Raw genomic sequence first — 20946 nt, forward strand, 5'->3', positions numbered from 1 at the left:
ATGATGTCCGCATATTTTAGTAGGCCTATAACTTTTATTCTCTGTCACGTAGATCTATAGCACAGAGAGTGAGAACGAACAATAATATTTGATTCATGAACAAATTATTAACAGAACTATAAGACTATTATGGAAAAAAAACGACAATAGAACCCATTTTTTAATAAAGAACAAACAAAATTGTAATTAGTAGATTTGTATTTCCAAAACGAATCAAACTAATAAAAAATAAACTCGTACATTAAAAACTTGCTTAAAAAAAGTTTGAATAGCCTGCACTACTGGTTTAAAATCACAGTATACTATAATTTGTGTAAGCCTGTGAAACACACCTGTCAGTCCTCTGTTGTGTGTGTGTGTGTTGTGTTTCTACGCCCATATTTGGTTTGTTTCCTGTCCTCATTATGACATTAGTAGTTATTTACCTGTATTTATAGTCCTGTCTGTGCAGTGTTATTTGGTCTGGTCTACTCGTTACTCCCCGGTGTCTGATGGCTGTGTTTGCCCTGTCCTGCCCTGCCCTGTCTTCAGTAAAGTATGTTATGAGTTAGGACATGTTCCTTGTTCTTCCCTGCTGTGTGCACCTGACACCTATATATCTCGTAATTACAGTTTAATTTACGTTTAATACTAGCTTCAATGACAGCCCCACCCCTTACAATTACCTGTGGTATTACATGTGGTAAAACATTAAAAGTACTGCATAAAAATTGTGTGATAATTTGTGGAATTGTGTTGTTTTTTGGGACGCTTTACCACAGCATTTTTGTTGCACTGTATGTAATATATCTGTGATATTCCTGTGGTACTACGGTCATATTTCTGCAGTAATACCTGGCTTCCCTGTAATAGTCCTGTGGTCGTTTTTCTTATATTTTTGTGGTGTTCCTGTAATGATTTTGCAGGGTTTTTTATGGTAACACTTAATTTGCTATGATATTCCTGCAAGAAAACCATAGTTTTTCTGCCATAAACCTGTGGTATTACTAGCATACTTGTCATAATCTTAAGAATGTTACAAATACAAAAATGTGACACACCATACTACATCTGCCATATTACATTTCAACATTTATTCAGCATGTGTAACAACATCATCTGTGTACACTACAAACTAGGGTATATGACACAATAGAAAAATATAAGGCACAGTTAAACAAAGCATGAAAATGCTAATTCTCAGTATTCAAACATTAACATCTCACAATTAAGCTTTCGCTCATTTGATAATTTGTTGTGAGCAGCCTCTCTCAGGGATCTTGTGTCCACTTTAGGGAAAGCATCGTCTCACGTAGCTAGAGCTTCAGACTGACGGCTGAAGGTCTGGAATCCATGGCAGCTTTCATTGCCCAAGGCCCGCCCATGAGGCCTCTTGACCGACATGTCAAACAACCAATCACAGTTCATTTTGTTCAGCGTCAAGTTTCGGGGCCTGGAAATGTCACCACAATAACAGACCAGTGTGTAAAACTCTCGGGACGTGTTTTACAGATTCTATGCCACAAACTTTAAATATTTCACATACTTTTAAAAAATCCAGCGGTTGGTTGATCCTTTCGTGAGGAGTATGGCGTCACGGCATCTTTGTTTCCAGGTGGAACGTTAAAGAACGCGATGCACACGTCTCCCAGAAATCCTGTATAATTCAACCAATCCAATGATGACTTCGAAACTCCTGAAGTGTTTCCAGTTTTGTGTGCCATATGCATCAGACGTTTAGTGAAGTGACATTCAGCCAAGTATGGTGACCCATACTCGGAATTCGTGCTCTGCATTTAACCCATCCAACGTGCACACACACACACACACACACACCGTGAACACACACACACAGCAGTGAACACACACACACACAGCAGTGAACACACACACACACACACACACACCGTGAACACACACCCGGAGCAGTGGGCAGCATTTATGCTGCGGTGCCCGGGGAGCAGTTGGGGGTTCAGTGTCTTGCTCAAGGGCACCTCAGTCGTGGTATTGAGGGTGGAGAGAGCCAACGGTCCGTGGGCGTGACGTCTGAGGCTGAGACTAGGGAAAGCACATCTCACTTTTTCTGCAAAATAAAAAAATGGACGCCATTGGCTCCTCAAGCTCTCAGCGAAAGCTCGTAACTCCACCCCGCCTCCTTTCAGATTGAGCACCGCGCACAGCCTGGAGGAAACAGATCTCCGCTTTTTCGCAATGCAAGGGTAAATAAATAATAACTGATGTTTGAATAGTACAGCGTTTTCTTTACTCAGCAGGCCCGCCCCATGAGGCCTCTTGACCGACATGTCAAACAACCAATCACAGTTCATTTTGTTCAGCGTCAAGTTTCGCTGAACAAAATGAACTGTGCACCACATACATAATCTGGAATATTGTGAACACAGAGTAATACAAACAGTGAAATGTCTTGGACCACCAACAGGTCAATCAAATTTGAGGATTGATACTTAAGATTTTTTTCTAAATACAATTTTCTATTTACCTCACTTTCAGTTTGAGGTCGTGCCTCTGTCCTCAGCCTTCTCAGCTCATTGAGAATCCAGGAATCTCTGAAACAAGATTTTAACTAATTATTTTTTATATAAACAATTTATTTTATCTTATAAACAATTTAGAGAAATATAAAAGGTGCTTTGAATTTTTTCTATAAAGACATATATTATACTAGAGACTTTAGACTATGTTTAAAATGATTGTGTAATCAATGAAGCTGTCATTTACAACATTTGCATCATGTCTGCACTTCACTGGAGAACTTTATGTGGTAACATCTAAATGAACTGGTTATGTGGTAACATCTAAATGAACTGGTTATGTGGTAACATCTAAATGAACTGGTTATGTGATAGTATTTAGCCTACTATATTTCGCCTGTTTTCTTGTGCACTTGTGTGTATATATATATATATATGTATGTATAAAACACAATACATACTGGACTATATTTCATATCTTAGAAATATTGATGTTGTCATTACGCTATAGCTGGTATAGTTACAATATAACTGTCATAAATTAAATTTAAATCATATAACGAACATTTTTGTGAGACTGTACTATCTGTGCTAGGGAATTAATTTGTAGTTTAATAAAATTTTCAATTATGATAAAGTGAGATCAGACAATTGTTTATATTGAAAAATACTTTAGCAGTTGATTACATCTTGGCATTTTTATCATATATTAATTGAGATCTTATAGTAACCTTAATATCACATTACTTTATTTGACATACTGCACTCACCTGTATTATATTTCTGCCAGCTAGATGTCATTGTTTTGGAAATATCACACAAAAACAATACAAAAAACCATACCAATACAACACAGTATTTTCTGTAGTAAGTTCATGCTATATAGAAAGTGCTATGGTAATCATGTCATATTTAGCTCTGCTCATTTGTTGTGTGGTAAATGTATATAGTACTGCTGCTGTACCACAGGACATTTTTGTAAGGGCCACTTTGCGCATGCGCGTAAAACATCCACTAAGTATTGGTTCTGATCCAGTACGTCATCGTGCTACAGGCTGCAGCGAGGACAGACTCCCTCAATCACGCACACACATACTCAGACACACTCTCTCGTTCATGTGTTTTTCTGATGGCATTGGCGTTTCTCCAGAGGATCTTCAGGCTCCTGATGGTCCTGGTCGTCTTTCAAGGTGTGGGTGTGATGTTTTATTACACACGGAACACACACTCATCCAGGTGAACATTTACATTTAATTAATTATTGCGAATTTAAATCAGACTCGGTGTTCCTCAAGTCTAACTTTTATCCAATCTAAATCGCTAGTTTATCGTTTCTAAGTCTTCTTACGTGATTTATTGTTTGTTGCTCTTGTTGCCTTCATTATTCCATTAAAGATATAAAGTTGTTAAGTTGTTTTCGATGGGGTTTTATTTTTATATTGCGTTTTAAATGTCGAAACGTCATTATAGTTTTAATGAGGACAGTGTTTTAGATGTATATGTAATAATAGATTGATTTCAGGACTGGAGCGTCAGAGATAAGAGTTCAGAAGCTCATTGTAAAGATTGTTCGCAGGTGTTTCCTTCTCTAGAGCTCTGCTTCATTTCTGAAATCCTTCAGTTTGCTGCTGTGAAAATACCATATTTAATCTATTTGTCCTCAATTAATTCCGCAAGTCTGCACGATGTGCAATCAAGTCATCTATTTGACTCGACGTTTAAAAAAAACATTCCTAAATAAATGGGAACGTCAGCAAAACAAAATTTCTATTCGCTGGACGGATTCTTGTTTTATCAGTAAATCAGAGCACTGACGAAACAATCGCTTTTCTGTTCAGCTGGAATGAAGTTTGTTTTTAAATGTCATTGTGATGTGTATTTATAGGAGATATTCAGCAGCAGTGATGCTTTACATTTTAACATTGACTTGTAACTGAATCAACATTTCTATCAGGATCAGGCATTGAGGACCGTATCAACAGATACACAGTTGCCCATCCTGTTATTCAACAAACTCTGTTCCACCTAAATCACAGAGAACAAAAGAAGTGCTTCAGTCTTATTCAATAGAGGAAAAAACCTTTAAAACTCTGACAGAACCTGGAACACAGGACCAGACACAACTAGAAATCATGCATCCCTAAAGACTGACGTCTGAAAAAAATGAAAAAATCTATTTTTTTTAAACTTGTTTATTGAACTTTTAGACAACATCTAAGACAAATGTTTGCATATGTGTTTTTGTTTTGTATCGTATCTGATAAATCATAGTTTATCATGGTGGGAAAAAAACAGTTCAGTTTTATTTAGAGACTCAAACTGAGCAATAAATATGAATCTGCTGCAGATGCTGATATTTCTATGATGAGATTCTGATGCGTGTGATGTAAATCAATGAGATCTTTATAAGAGTAGAGCAGATACTGACATTAAATGATCTAAATATCACTCTATATCTCCAGTAATATGTCTATATCTCCAGTAATATGTCTATATCTCCAGTAATATGTCTATAGCTCCAGTAATATGTCTATAGCTCCAGTAATATGTCTATAGCTCCAGTAATATGTCTATATCTCCAGTAATATGTCTATAGCTCCAGTAATATGTCTATATCTCTCCAGTAATATGGCTATATCTCCAGTAATGTGTCTATATCTCCAGTAATGTGTCTATAGCTCCAGTAATATGTCTATATCTCCAGTAATATGTCTATAGCTCCAGTAATATGTCTATATCTCTCCAGTAATATGGCTATATCTCCAGTAATATGTCTATATCTCCAGTAATATGTCTATATCTCCAGTAATGTGTCTATAGCTCCAGTAATATGTCTATATCTCCAGTAATAGGTCTATATCTCCAGTAATATGTCTATATCTCTCCAGTAATATGGCTATATCTCCAGTAATATGTCTATATCTCCAGTAATAGGTCTATATCTCCAGTAATGTGTCTATATCTCCAGTAATAGGTCTACATCTCCAGTAATAGGTCTATATCTCCAGTAATATGGCTATAGCTCCAGTAATATGTCTATATCTCCAGTAATATGTCTATAGCTCCAGTAATATGTCTATATCTCCAGTAATATGTCTATAGCTCCAGTAATAGGTCTATATCTCCAGTAATGTGTCTATAGCTCCAGTAATATGTCTATATCTCCAGTAATATGTCTATAGCTCCAGTAATATGTCTATATCTCTCCAGTAATATGGCTATATCTCCAGTAATATGGCTATATCTCCAGTAATATGTCTATATCTCCAGTAATATGTCTATAGCTCCAGTAATATGTCTATAGCTCCAGTAATATGTCTATATCTCCAGTAATAGGTCTATATCTCCAGTAATAGGTCTACATCTCCAGTAATAGGTCTACATCTCCAGTAATAGGTCTACATCTCCAGTAATAGGTCTATATCTCCAGTAATATGTCTATATCTCCAGTAATATGTCTCAGTAAGATGAGATGTAAATGATCCAAACATATAATGCAATGCTGATTGAGAGATGAAGAAATAAACGCTCCTCAGAAGATGTGAGATGAAGATCATTCCTCCGCTGAGGAACAGAGAAAGTAAAGCTTCTGGAAACAAACGCTCCTCAAAAGATCCTGATGATCAGATTTGAGACGCACTGATTTATCTAGAAAATGATTGATGGAGAATCAAGTAAAGCTGAGCTGCTTCAGTCCAGAAAGAGTTCATCTGGAGATATGACTGCAGTTATTCTGACCTTTACTTGATCAAAATCAGTCAAGATTTGACTCTGAAGCAGCCGCTGAACAATTACACTAAAAGAGCTTTCACTGGATAAAACACTAAACTATCAACCAGAGACAGAAGATATGAGGAGATTGAGTGTGGCAGCAAAGATTGATCATGTGGATCATTTAGAGGCTTAGAACTTCAATCAATTTCAAATATGATACAACGGCTTTGAAAACTTTGTGTTTTCTTTCAGAGATGGGATGACGGACACACTTCAGCTGCTGCGCTGCGCTAAACTCAAACATAAGTTTTCCATCATTAAACCAACCAAAAGGTGCGTGAGAATCAAGATCAAGCAGCTTTTATTGTTTCAGGGGACTGAAAGTATTTGTTTTTTTCCTCAGTATAAAGCTGGAGAGTTTCACGCAGGAGCTGTCAGATTTCTTGAGCTGCCCGTACAAATCAAACACAACCGAGCGCGAGCTGAACCGGTTTGTGTGACTTTTTTAATTTGTTTGCCTTGGGCAGAAATATTGTATCAATGTGTGATGTATAACTTAGAAGTTGCACATTCCTTTACTATCTTCATCTTTCAGTGAAGTTGTCAAGCAACACTGTTATTTGAAACATAAATAGAGTTAAATAGGGTTAATTCTGAAATGTCAGTAATGCAGATTCAGTATTTTGTATTTAAGCTTATTTATTAATACTGATGGAACCTTTACGATAATATGGAATTTTTCCATTGCACAGAAATTCTTTCTTTACACTAAGAAAGAAGTGGTTGTTTTAACAAATGTTCACTGAAGGGAACCAATTCTGTGTCATCATTGCTTACAGTTATTGTTGGTACATGGGTTACAAACACAATTTCATGCAGAAAAATTTGGCAGATTTGATGCGTGAGAATTGTGTTTTCAAAACTTAGTATTATGCTATATTTAATTTATCCATGATGCATAATGACTTTTCCTTACAATGAGCACGACATGAGCGAGTGCTGATTTATCAGTTGTGTATGTGTGTCTGATTTAGTGATGTTTTAGATTCATTTGCAAGACTTGTCAGAAAACATGTCATTATCGTTCAGCGTCCATGTTAAATGAAAAGCTGTTTAAAACAATACTTCTTTGAATACTGAGGTGGTAAATGTTTGACAGAGTTAACGCTTATAAAGCTACTGAATGCTGATAAAACTTTTTTGTGTGTGTTTATGACAGAATGAGGCTGCAGTTTTGCTGTAACGCCACAGGATCATTATTCCTCACCAAACAAAACACAGCCATCGATCAGACCATCCCGTATGAGACGAGCACAATTAAAACATACAAAATGAATGCAGTCGTTCACAGCATGCTGCCTGAGGTGTGTCTGTGTGAGAGACAAACCCAGTAGACCTTTAAGCAGGTTTCTGTTATCGTTTGGGGCCGGATTTGTCCTCTGAATGTGACACAACCTGTCAAACCAGTCCATCCCTATACACTGTCACAAATAAAGATAAAAGACCTGTCACTGGGATGGTACCTTTTCAAAATGTACATGTTTGTGTCTAAAAGGTCTATTTTTGGTACCTCAAAGGAACATATTAGCCACGTACACACTGCAGCTAAATTCGGTTGTCACTTCACCTTTTACTCCTTAGTTGCGTTCTGTACACACAAAATTCACTAAAATATGGGAGTGACAACCGTATTAACTCCCAAAAATACAGGTAGTGACAAACACATTTAGAGAAATTCTACACCGTGTGTACAGAACTGAACTGAACAACTAGTTGTTAATGACTAATTTAACGCATCAGAAATGTGTCTTCGTCTGTATGTGAGATGAAAGAAAATAACAGTGAAAAAAGACTTAACTTAAACTTTAAAAAGGTGTTCTCTAACCTCATCAGGCATTATAGGAGAAAATGTAGAGCTGTTAAACTGGCAAATGGAGGTTTCAAAAAGTATTGAATAAAAGGCGTTAATTGTGGCCAATGTGTATTAGAGAAAAACATTTATTTCATAATGATATTTCCCCCCCATTTTAAATCCTTATTCAATTAAAGGTTAGATTTTTGTGAATTTTTTAATAAATGATCAAAAGGATTAACAACGCAGATTAATTTTCACAGCCTTCTTTGGTCATATTTTACCAAGGGTGCTGATATTTTTGGCCAAGCACAAAACACGCTAAAACACCCAAATGCTTTGTTTAATAACACCAAAAAAAATAAAAATCATATCTCATATCCGCAACATACCACTTTATTAACTGCCTGTTAAATTTATTAAATGCCTAGCTTTATGAGCTAAGACCAAACAACATGCCTAAAAGCGCTTGTAAATATGAGGACATGGCTTCACTGCAAAACGGCGCTCTCAAAAGCAGCCTACAACACACAGCACGTCTATCAGCGGTAGTTTAATTAAAATCGACGGACAAAAAGAGTCTTTAGCCAAAAAATGGCAGATACCAGAATGAGTCACTCCCGCATTTAAGTGCGGTTGTCACGCCTGAAACTTGCAGTGTGTACGTGGCCTTAGGTGCAAAGTGTGCATATTAAAACCTAATAGGTGCAAAAGTGTACCTTTTGAAAAGGTACCCCCCCAGTGACAGCTTTATCTTTATTTCTGAGAGTTTTCAAAGTGTGCAGGCTCACTATACATTCTTGGATATGGTTCAGCTGGTATTTCTAAAGTGTCCAGGTTTTGCCTTTTGTTTTCATACTTGCTTCATACTGAAAATAGTTTGAGCAATAGCATGTAGACATGGTATATAATCGACCAATCATGGCATGTGATCTACAGAGAACATTCAAAGCAATGCAAATATATGACCCTGAACCACAAAACGGTAACACTTTAGAGTACTGATCCTTTGTTAATGAATAACTACAGGAACAAGTGACTAATGCACTGTTAACATTGTAGTAACTACTATTACCTAACAAGAAACTCTGATTATTGATTTAGTAAGTAATAGAGCTCCGTTGAAACTGGTAGTTCACTATTAGCTAATCAATAACTACTATCTATATATATATATATCTATCTATCCATCCTGGAGAACTACTAAGAACTACTGTATACAGCTTCATAATTAATGTGAATGATGCATAATGTATAATTAATTCTGAAATGAAGATCATGGTAACCCACTAATGACTCAATGACCAAATCCTTCTAAAGGATGGTATTTGTGTCTGTGTGTGTGTGTGTGTGTGTGTATTTATGTGTGTGTGTGTGGGGGGGGGGGGGGGGGGGGGTGTATTTGTGTGTGTGTATGTGTGTGTGTATTTAAGTGTGTGTGTGTGGGGGGGGGGGGGGGGGGGGTATTTGTGTGTGTGTGTGTGGGGGGGGGGTATTTGTGTGTGTGTGTGTGTGTGTATTTATGTGTGTGTGTGTGTGTGTGTGGGGGGGGGGTGTATTTGTGTGTGTGTGTATTTAAGTGTGTGTGTGTGTGTGGGGGGGGGTATTTGTGTGTGTGTTTGAGTGAATTTGTGTATGTGTGTGTATTTGTGTGTGCACGCGCGCATGCATGCATTTGTGTGTTTATATGCGTGTCTGTGTGTGTGTATTTATATTTGTGTGTGTGTGTGTGCAGGATTTCCCCTGGAGAGGTCGTCGTCTGGGTCGGTGTGCTGTGGTCGGCAGTGGTGGGATTCTGAAGAACAGCAGCTGTGGACGTGAGATTGACAGCGCAGACTTCGTCATACGGTAAACACATCCCATCATGCCTTGCTCCTCAACACTTCCATCAGTGCTCATGCATCCTTCCTGTTAACACAGTTTTCTCTCTATTTCAGGTTTAATTTGGCGACAATTAATGACAGTGATGTTGGGGTGAAGACGGATCTGGTGACCGTCAACCCCAGTCAGATCAGTCGGTCAGTGTCCATAAACACAAGTTTATTTAACATTTAAATAAGGACATTTTAGATTTGGATATAACTCTCAGTGAGATGGAGTCTTTTATAATTCTAACCAAAGATTTTATTTAGATTAGCATCCTTGGAATCTTTCAGCTGCACAAAATGTTATTTATAGAATATTTAAATGTTCTTCACACTAAGAAAAACATGGAATGGTTACAAATGTTGACTGAAAGGAACCAAAACAGGTTCTTCTATGGAATCACTGCAAAAACAAACTAAAAAACTTTTGCAACATTTATTTTTAAAGGTTATTTTTAAAAAATTTGTTCAGGAAACTTTGGAAGCTATATATAACCATATACAGTATAATCCTGCTCAGACTGTATTGTAAATTTAAAGATGTATTCTGGTTACATATCATTTATACCTTAATCTTATTCTATTCATTGGCAATTACAGTAAGGTGGAAAAAGTACAAACATTCTGTGTTTCTGGTCTAATGACACACTGAAAAATCATTGTATTTCTCAAATAATTACAGAAACAGCATTTACAACAAGTATGTTAATAAATCCATTCTCTACATGCAGGCAAACAGATTGGATCAAATTAGTTCTCATAATGTTGTTCAACATTATATTAACAGTATAGTACGGTGGCTCAACACTCAACGTGCTGCAAATAGAAAAAAACACCTGCAAATTAAGAAAATAACTTCATCTGTTTGATAGCACATGTGCTGCAAATACTTACAACACAACCAAAAACGCTCTGCAAAAACAGAAACGCACTGTAAATACTCACAACACTAACAAATACGGAAATGTTTAAGGGAACTGCAACAAGTGACAAACCTGGCTGGGATATGCTTATCAGTGTCTACTCCGGAAGGTGAGATTTTTGTTTATTTGAACATCCTGATCATATTATTTCTTAGCTTTTTTTTTAGGCTATTATTAGCCTAAATAAGCAAAATACTACACAATTACTGTAACTGTAAAATGTAAGCTGGATACTTTTACAACTTAAAAAATTAACCATCAATACCATCAATAAGTAGCCTATAAATGGCCTACATATTATATATATTTTACTGTTATATAAAAAATTCATACAAATAAAAAAAAAAAGGTTACTACTAGTTAAACCATGGTAAATTAACCACACTAACCTAGTTAAACCATGGTATTTGTACAAGTGTGGTTATACAAATGGCTATCAATACATGGTTACTTTTACTACTATAAAATCATGGTTAATTTTCATAAGCATTGTTGGGGGTTTGTGCTACATGCAGTGCATTTTTTACAGTGTGTTTGCAGTGTTTTTTCTGTTTTTGCAGAGCGTTTTTATTTGTGTAGTGAGTATTTGCAGTGAATTTGGTTGTGTTAGGTGTGTATTTGCAGCACATGTGCTGTCAGACTGATGATGTTTTCTTAATTTGCTATTGGTTTTTCTATTTGCATGTGTTTTCTTAAGTTGAGCTCTCTCGACCGCCGTAGTACAGTCATTGGTCACAATCTAGCAGTCATGAAGTAATGAGCAATAGTTTACAGAATTTATTCATCTTGTCATTTTTATAAATCGAGGGGTGAGAACCAGAAGGGTGTAAGTGACATTTTTGGTGAAATGGACATGTATATGTACATTTTCCATATATATATATATATATATATACCAAATGAAAGCTCTTAATGAGCTCTTTCTACTGGCAAAATTACTGTCATCCATGAATGTTCAAATTTTTATTATAAACAACTGAAATCAGTACACAAAGTCAGATCAAACTATGGTACATTACGCCTATACAGGATTGTTAAATACTAGAAACATTTTCAATTAATGATAGCATTTTGTAAAATGTTAGGCCTACCAAATAAACATTACACACATTTACTGTGTTTTGTTGGATAGTAACTGATTACATGTAGGAACATAACCAGATTCCAAAAATTAAGCTATTGTTATTAGATTAAATTACATTTTAAAATACTCGTAATCAGACTACAGTTACTTTTTTATCGATTACGTGATTGCAAATTCACACAACAGCAATAATTTATCCATCATTTATTGATTCTGTCTTATTCCTCTTTTTCATCTTTCGAATTGTCCTTTCTAAAATATTCTGCCACTTATGTTCTCTCAGAAAGTCACCAGTTTTGTGAACATTCCCTCAGAGATCAGTCATATAGTCAGGTGCTACACAGCATAATCAATGATTTACACGAATCATTTACACAAAGCTTGGTTGGCTATTTTACTATGCATGGAAGGCGTTTGTCTTTCAAACACATTAAAATGCACAAATTCACCAACTACTTCCTCTTTCACCTAAAGCCTATATTTACCTGAAGTACCCCTGAGATTTTAGAATAAATATTTTAATAATGAAGTATCACATTTGCATGTTCGTGGTTCTCTGATGTTGTTTCATGGTCACATAACACGCAGGTAAACAAATGTAGGTTTGATTAATTTTCAAATTGTTTTAATTGATGTGAAAAACGAGTTAGGTCAAAAGTAATCTAAAAGTAGTCTGATTACATTTTGTGAAGTGTAATGGATTACGTTAGATTACTAACTACAATTTTGGTCATGCAATTTGGAATCAGTAACGGGTTACAATTTTTAATAATCTACCCAGCTCTGACTGTCTGTATTGATTTAGAGTGTTTATTTCAAACTGTGTGTCTGTAGATTCAAAAATGTGGCGCGGAATCCGGATCCGTTGCTGGAGCAGGTCAGTGTGTACGGAAACGCATCCCTCGCTATGGCTGCCTTTGCCTACACCTTCTGCACTGGTCAGTCAATCAAAACTCTCAAAGTCCTCCACCCAATCAGACCTCAGCAGCCGGTGGTGTTCTTCAGCCCCACTTATCTACGAACACTGGACCGTTTCTGGAAGGGGCGTGGCCTGAAGTCAATTCGCCTCTCATCTGGGTTTATGTTAATTAACACGGCGCTGGAACTGTGTGAGCACGTGCATGTTTATGGATTCTGGCCGTTTGGAACGGACCTACAGAACAATCCGGTTCCGTATCATTATTACGACGAGTTGAGTCCGCACCGTTACATGCATAAAATGCCGGAGGAGTTTGTGCGGCTTCTGCAGCTCCACAGCCAGGGGGCGCTAACACTGCACCTGCAGCCCTGCGCCTCAGACACAAACTGACTTGTGATCTTATTTTGACTCCCTGTCATTTATTTATATGAGAGGACATATCAGTGGCGAGCGGTCAGGCCCGCTCACGTTCAAAAATAAAATGTGTTCTCTGAATGACTAATTTGCAGTTAAACTCTTGATTGTCTGCATGACATGTATAAACCAGTTTAGACAGTTTGCAAGAATTTTAGCGTCCGTGGTAAGAAAATTATTGTTGCAAGACGCTGACGAAAGTGTCTTTGAGAGAGTTGCCTACGTGTTGCAAGATCATGCTATTATAAGCGTTTTAGACTTGTCTTTTCCACTTAATTTGACACTTTAGAACAGGGGTCATCAAACTTGATCCTGGAGGGCCGGTGTCCTGCAGAGTTTAGCTCCAGCTTGCCTCAACACACCTGCTTGGAAGTTTCAAGTATACCTAGTAAGACGTTGGTTGGAGCTAAACTGCCCTCCAGGACCAAACTCGGTGACCCCCTGCTTTAGAAAGTTAATAAAGTAGGAAGTTGCAGTTCTGGATCAACGATATCTTTATCTTATCTTGTTTGCAAAAGATTTGAAATAATTTCAGTTTATTTTTTATTTATTTTTGGTTTTTAATAGCACTATGGCATCGCCGGCACTCAAACTGACAGAAATAAAAAAAAGCCCATGGACAGGTTATTGCTGACAGGATAGGCATTCGGTAAGGGAAACGCAAAAATATCATGATATTATCTGTCAGAAACGTTATCAACGCTGTCGAAAACAGTATAACACTAGTAGTAGCCTACACAGATCTGTAGAGCCTAGGTTACATAATGAAATGAAATACGCAAACCATGAAGAAATATGCTGTGTCATTCAGTGTAGTAGTTACATTTTCACAAATCATGTTATAAACATTCATTAGAGCACTAGACAAAGTTATCAGCTATACAGCAATGGTTATTAATAAAAACTATAACAGTAATATATTGTTGCATGAATAATAAACTGAAAAATTATCCACCCCTAACTATAGTATTAACAAATGTAGATTTTGAATTAATGGGGTATGATTTAAAAATGATCATCCCTCCAAAACAGAGAAAACGTGTCTCTTTTAAAGTGTTTATATGAGTTGTATTTTTTATTGTATTTACCACTTAAGCATATTGACAATAATGTACATCTTCGACATTGTCTATGACCAGATATTTTCAGTAGAATTTCAAAAATTGCTTTGCTTGAAAAGTTACATAGTTTTGTTTTGTTGTTTTTTCATTTGATTTTGTCGAGTTAGTTTTGCTTCATGCACAATGTAATCGAGATCTGGCAGCAACAGCACATTTTTCCGCTCAGAAGAGCGCTTACCTCGTGCATTAAATCAGTTGCATGCCTGCAAACCACCGAGTATGTGCTACAATCCTGACGAGTTTCATAGCAATACAGCGGAGGCGAGAAAGCTGCGGAGAATAAAGTAAAGTCGTGACGTATTGTCAAGTATGGTGACCCATACTCGAAATTGGTGCTCTGCGTTTAACCCATCCAAGTGCACACACACAGCAGTGAGTAGTGAACAAATGCACACACACACACACACACACACACACACACACACACACACCGTGAACACACACCCGGAGCAGTGGGCAGCATTTATGCTGTGGCGCACGGGGAGCAGTTGGGGGTTCGGTGCCTTGCTCAAGGGCACCTCAGTCGTGGTATTGAGGGTGGAGAGAGCGCTGGACATTCACTCCCCCCACCTACAATCCCTGCCGGCCCGAGACTCAAACCCACAACCTTTGGATTACGAGTCCGACTCTCTAACCATTAGGCCACGACCTCCCCGTGAATACCGGAAACAACCGCGACTGACAGTAGATTTACAGAATTACTATTGTTTTTCAAATAAATAATTTCATATACTTATTCCCAACACTTTATTAAACTTTAAGTTACATCTTAAGTGATAAAGGATCAACGTATAATCATGTTATTAATTAGCCAGTGAACTCATTCTCTCAGACAGCCTGGGTATGCGGAGCATTCGCATCTTATTTAGAGGGAACGCCACTGGGACATATTAATTAAAGCTGCAGTCTGTAACATTTTTTGGTTAAAAATGATCCGAGATCAATATTTGAGCAAGTACATAACCAGCCAGTGTTCAAAACGATCTCCTTACTTTAGCCTGATTCACAGCAGTTATCTTATAACAATATTTTGTAATTTGAGTGGCACGGGTAGGTTTTCGCAGGAGATTCGAGCATGGCATTGGGTCATTACATCAATCTGTAAACATAAAGAAGTTTTAGCAGGCTATATCTCATGTGAGGATCCTGCAGGTGGAGGATAGTGTATAGCCTTTTCTCACAGCAGCTAGAATAATTACACAATGGCGGATTGCAATCCAGAAAGGATTATGTGTTTATGAAACACGTGTGAATAAAATAAAATTATATTCCAGTTTTAAATGTGCTTCTGGTTACAGATAGCCAACGTGCAATTACACAAGTTTTTGTATTTTAAATAGAACCAGTTTGAAGGAATATTCATTTGCTTAAAATTTTAAGCAAAATTAATAAAATTAAGAATTTCTTAATATGAAATTTAAATGGTATGACAATTAGATATTAGACTGTACAAAAATTGAAATCTATATGCTAATACTGTACTCACAGTGTTGTTCATATTTAATAATTTGAGAACAAAGTACAACAATGATAATACTTGGCAAGGTTTGATGTGATATGAGCTAACTGGTCTTTAGATTTAATCACCATTGGTGATTTATTGATGATTTATTGTGATGTTTTTTCCTCAGTTGTTCAGAACAAACGTGGCTGACTTGTTACTTGTTCAGATGGCAGTATACGGTGAAAATTCCAAAAATATCAAGACACAGGCTAGAATCTGTGATTGCAAGGTACGGTAAATATCCACACCGGTGCAGTGACTGACAACTACACTCTGGATGTGTTCGAAATGCCATACTGGATACTGCAGAAATAGTAAGAGTAGTATGATAGTATGTATGCTGCTCATAGTATGCAAATGTTCTGTATGCATGATTACCTGCTACATTGGCTGAAATTTGATGTAGATGCTGCATGGGATACTGTTTCCCAGAACACAACGCTGTGACGTTTCATCTTTGTAAATTTCATCTTCAAACGCGCGTGGAGGCGGGGAATAGTAATTATAAATGTAAGACTTGTATATGTACATACATACATATACATGTAAACTACAAACTATCACTGTGCATCTAAAAACAATATCATTAGTAGGACATAAATTGTACTTTAATCTCTGCGGCACATTTCCGATCAAACGATGTCAGCTTTATCTCTATAGAGCTTAGATTGTTTCACAGATATTAAGAAATAATAATATTGCAGCAATATAATGTATAAAATAAAAATATTTCAATTATGCAAACAGAAATCAATTCCCCTGTCGAACAGCTCTAAAAAGAAAGGAGTGTATTTACTCTAAGGACAAATTTGTTGGCAGAGGCTATTTACATAAGCCCCGCCCACCAATGCCTGGCTGCGATAAACAGCACTGCAAAAGATGTTGATGCAAAAGATGTTGGAATTTGGTCCCATTCTTACCTGATATAGGTTTCCAGCTGCTGAAGAGTTTGTGGTCGTCTTTGACGTATTTTTCGTTTAATGATGCACCAAATGTTCTCTATAGGTGAAAGATCTGGACTGCAGGCAGGTCAATTCAGCACCCGGACTCTTCTACTACGAAGCAGTGCTGTTGTAATAGCTGCAGTATGTGGTTTTGCATTGTCCTTCTGAAATACACAAGGCCTTCCCTGAAATAGATGTCATCTGGAAGGGAGCATATGTTGCTCTAAAACCTTTATATACCTTTCAGCATTCATAGTGCCTTCCAAAACATGCAAGCTGCCCATACCGTATGCAGTTATGCACCTCCATACCATCAGAGATGCTGGTTTTTGAACTAAACGCTGATGACACACTGGAAGGTCTCCCTCCTCTTTAGCCCGGAGGACACGACATCCATGATTTCCAACATGAATGTCAAATTTGGAATCGTCTGAACATAGAACACTTTTCCACTTTGAAACAGTCCAATTTAGATGAGCCTTGGCCCATAGGACACAACGGTGCTTCTGGACCATGTTCACATATGGCTTCCTTTTTTGCATGATAGCGCTTTAGTTGGCATCTGCAGATGGCACCGCAGATTGTGTTTACCGGCAGTGGTTTCTGGAAGTATTCCTGAGCCCATATAGTAATGCCAATGACAGAAACATGCCGATGAGTGATGCAGTGTCGTCTGAGGGCCTGAAGACCACGGGCATCCAACAATGGTCTTCGGCCTTGGATTAGATAATGTTATATAAACCACCATTACTTCAAACAAATTATACCTGAAACTGAGAAATAATAAAAAATATTACTATAAATTGTAGCAAAACATCCCCCTTTACCTTTTGGATGCGGCCCATGTTTACAACAGTAATGTAGGGGCGTAGACTCAATGTTAAAAATTACTGTTAAAAAAAAACGGCCAAATTTGGACAGTAACGTGCTGTTTTCCATTAAAACAGTGCATTCTGGGTAATATTTTTGAGAAAGTAGCCTGCTGCTATATATCGTGAATAAACAGCGTTCAGTCGACACTCAGAGACTGTGTTTCAAATCACACCCTACACCCTCATTCACTATTCCCTAGAGTTTACTAATACTAATACAGTCCACCTGACATAGAGAATGAAAAATCATGAGTAAATTCAGACACTGATTAAAAGCTGCTGTTAACGAGGAGAATCACTGATGGAAAGAGAAACAAGACAAACACAAGAACTACAGCCACAGCCTTAGATGGAATCAACTGAAGATTTAAGCAACTCAACAGACAGCTTTACCAGCTTCATGCTTTACTAACCAGACTGGCTTTATTTCTGTCAGACAGCTACAGAAGATCTTATTGAGAATGAACAGAGGTTTAGATGATGTTTTATTTCGTTTTACGTTACCATTTAGTTGGTTTCCTGACCCTTGGCTTTTGAACATATTTTTTTTGTTTGATTGCTGTAACTGTGTTTTTAAGATGCATTTGTTATGGTTGGTCAGGTGATGTTGTCAATTTCTAATAGTCAGAGTCATTGTCTATTAGACTGACTTAGAGTCTTGCAGGACTCGTTCAGAATCTTTAATTATTTACTAATGAGATTTATTTGATATTTTTTTGATTTTCAACATATACAACATGAGATTGATCAGTGTTGTGACAACCAGAAACTAAGAAGGATTTAAAAACAGATTAAAATTTTTTGAACTGCTATGTTATTTACACTCAAACAGAGACATCTAGAATCAGCATATGAATCTCAACAATGGTGGCAATCAAAAGCTTTCATGCTGCAATGCATGCTGGGTACCAGCACAGGACAAAACTCACCCGTGACTCCCTGTATGCATTTCAGCACGAATAAATTGTCGCTAAATTGTCCACTTATTTTCTTTAATTCTTACGATGTGCTTTTATTTTTGCTTTTGTGTTGAGTTTTAGTAGCATGTTTTGTAATGTTCATAATAGATCTGAATTGATCTATAAACAACAATACCATTTTATTTTATTTTTTTATTTTATTTTTGGCATAACAAACATGTTTCAAAAGCACATTGTTATAGCAGTCAAATAAAAGTTAATGTTAAAAAGTCAAGGTTCAAGAGCCCGACTAATGTAAACACTGATCTCCATCATGGTAGTGAAAAAAACCATCTAAACCTCTGTACCTCTCAAAAAGACCTTCTGTAGACGTCTGACCGAAATAAAGTCAGTCTGGCAATAAGTGAAGCTGCTAATGCTGTTTTAGGAGTTGTTTAATCAAATCTTGAGAGATTTAATGTCTTCTAATATTTTAGTTCATTTCATCCAAGGCTGTGGCTGAAGTCAGTTGTACTTTTTGTGTTTCTCTTTCATTCAGTGATTCTGCTTGTTCATAGCAGGTGTTCATCACTAATGCTCAATAATCACTTACTTAATCACAAAATTATCTCATTAACTTCAGCCCTGCTTCAGTGTTATTCTAACACTCTGTAGTGTGCTCACATTATAAGTGTTCACTTATAACTGAGGATTGTGCTGTGGGGTTTAAAGGGTTAAATATTTAAGTTTCTATTTGTTTATCTTTAATCTCACTTTAAACTTGATTAATTTGTCACATGTTATATTTTAAATATATGCATGTACAGGGTTGTAAAGGTTTTTTTAATGTATTTCACAGATCACAGAATACATGCTTCAAAACTATTTTGTAACATATTTTGTTAGATTACTGTAGTAACTTAATCTAAATTCTATGGAACTTTGAAATACTTATGGTAAGAGGCATATTAACTGATGCCTTGTTTCTGTGCTAACCACCTCTAAAGAGAAATGGGTGGGATGAATGCATTTAAAGCAATTATAAATGCATAAATAATATTATTCAATTAATTTCAAACTATAACAATTTAAATATAATATTTTGAACATTGCAATATGAAATGGAGTAAAAATAAGTTGTTTTTTAAACATAAAACTAAACTCACCAGTGAGTGGCAAATCACTGTTAATGAATATTTTCTTTTTTTTCCCCAAGTGGTTATATTTTGAATTATTTTTAGTTACTCATTATAAATTACAAGATGTTACAGTCCATAACAATATAATAATTTGTGTAAAAAGTGTCTTAAATCATGATTTCTTGTCCGAATTAGTCAGTGTATTTTTTCCATCATTCATCGTGTCATCAAAATATTTTATTGTACTTTTCTTTTGGTAATATTTAATTCATTTCATTTATAAAAGCCTTGAATAGTCATTTACTTAATTCTACAACATTAAATTGTTTAAAAATAACTTTTCTTATTACAAATTGTGTCCTTTCAACTCTGTTACTGTATCATACTTTGCCTTTAAATTGGTGTAATTATCTAAGATACAGGAAATGACGTTTATTTCGGTATAAAAATTGTAAAGCAGGAAGAGAGATGATGTGAGCTAAAGTTCTCCCCAATTATTGTATTATCTCACAGGTTGGAGGTCTTCATCTTATTTTACTTCCGTTGAAATTATCCAATTTTCACAAACAAATGCTTCTCTCCTGGAATTTAATCTATAAACATAATTTCTCACCTAATAGATGTTTCATATGGAATAATAAACATGTTTTATATAAATCTAAAACACTGTTTTTTGAATATTGGTTTTCTAATAGTTTTGGTCTAAAAACTATTAGATTTGTGTCTAAATTTAAAATCCCAATCACTCCTAAAGAATGGATGCTGGGTTAAAAATGCTTTGCAAAAACACGTTGCCAGTCTTCTCTGCAGTCTTTAGATGTTTTCAATGCTGTTGGCCGAGTTTGCTTTTCTTCTTCCTCTGTTAAACACAATAATCAACAGGTTCAGGCTCTTTTTCAAAGGGATGTGTCTGTAGACCTCCTGTTATAGTCCTATCTTTCTGGAATAGCTGTGTTGATGGTTTGATACGGCATACAATTTGGAAATCAGCTCATAAATATTTGACAACAAATAAAGTAAAATAAATTTCTTTCAAACTGATAAATATTATCCTGGTAACTGTTTCCTTGTAAACAGATTTAACTGTGATATTGACAGGCTTTGTACTTAAACATTTCCATGTTTTTATTTAATTCTGTTAGTTTTTTTGTTGTTTTACATTTCATTGTAATTTTGGTAACACTTTAGAACAGGCAACACTTATTCACTATTAACTATGATAATA

At 36.2% G+C, this 20946-nt stretch overlaps 2 protein-coding genes across 4 annotated transcripts in view; both read left to right on the forward strand.

Moving 5' to 3' along the window:
* Positions 1-20946, forward strand: part of LOC306859227 (coiled-coil domain-containing protein 171-like) — a 472225-nt gene that overhangs the window by 320633 nt on the left and 130646 nt on the right. The window lies entirely within an intron of this gene.
* LOC306859264 (alpha-2,8-sialyltransferase 8E-like) lies at positions 3523-14424 on the forward strand. 3 transcript variants are annotated; one of them, XM_079400220.1, is made up of 7 exons: positions 3523-3707; positions 6438-6518; positions 6589-6675; positions 7405-7549; positions 9773-9885; positions 9975-10055; positions 12744-14424. In XM_079400220.1, exons 1-7 carry the CDS (start codon positions 3601-3603, stop codon positions 13216-13218), a joined length of 1089 nt encoding a protein of 362 aa, XP_079256346.1. In that variant the 5' UTR covers positions 3523-3600; the 3' UTR covers positions 13219-14424. The 3 variants fall into 3 exon arrangements, with proteins under 3 accessions (XP_079256346.1, XP_079256347.1, XP_079256348.1); XM_079400221.1 differs by having other exon boundaries at positions 3556-3661; positions 12744-13898; XM_079400222.1 differs by having other exon boundaries at positions 3558-3707; positions 4426-6518; positions 12744-13898.

Source organism: Barbus barbus, assembly GCF_936440315.1.
Source record: "Barbus barbus genome assembly, chromosome: 40".
In the NCBI taxonomy this organism is placed as follows: Eukaryota; Metazoa; Chordata; class Actinopteri; order Cypriniformes; family Cyprinidae; genus Barbus; species Barbus barbus.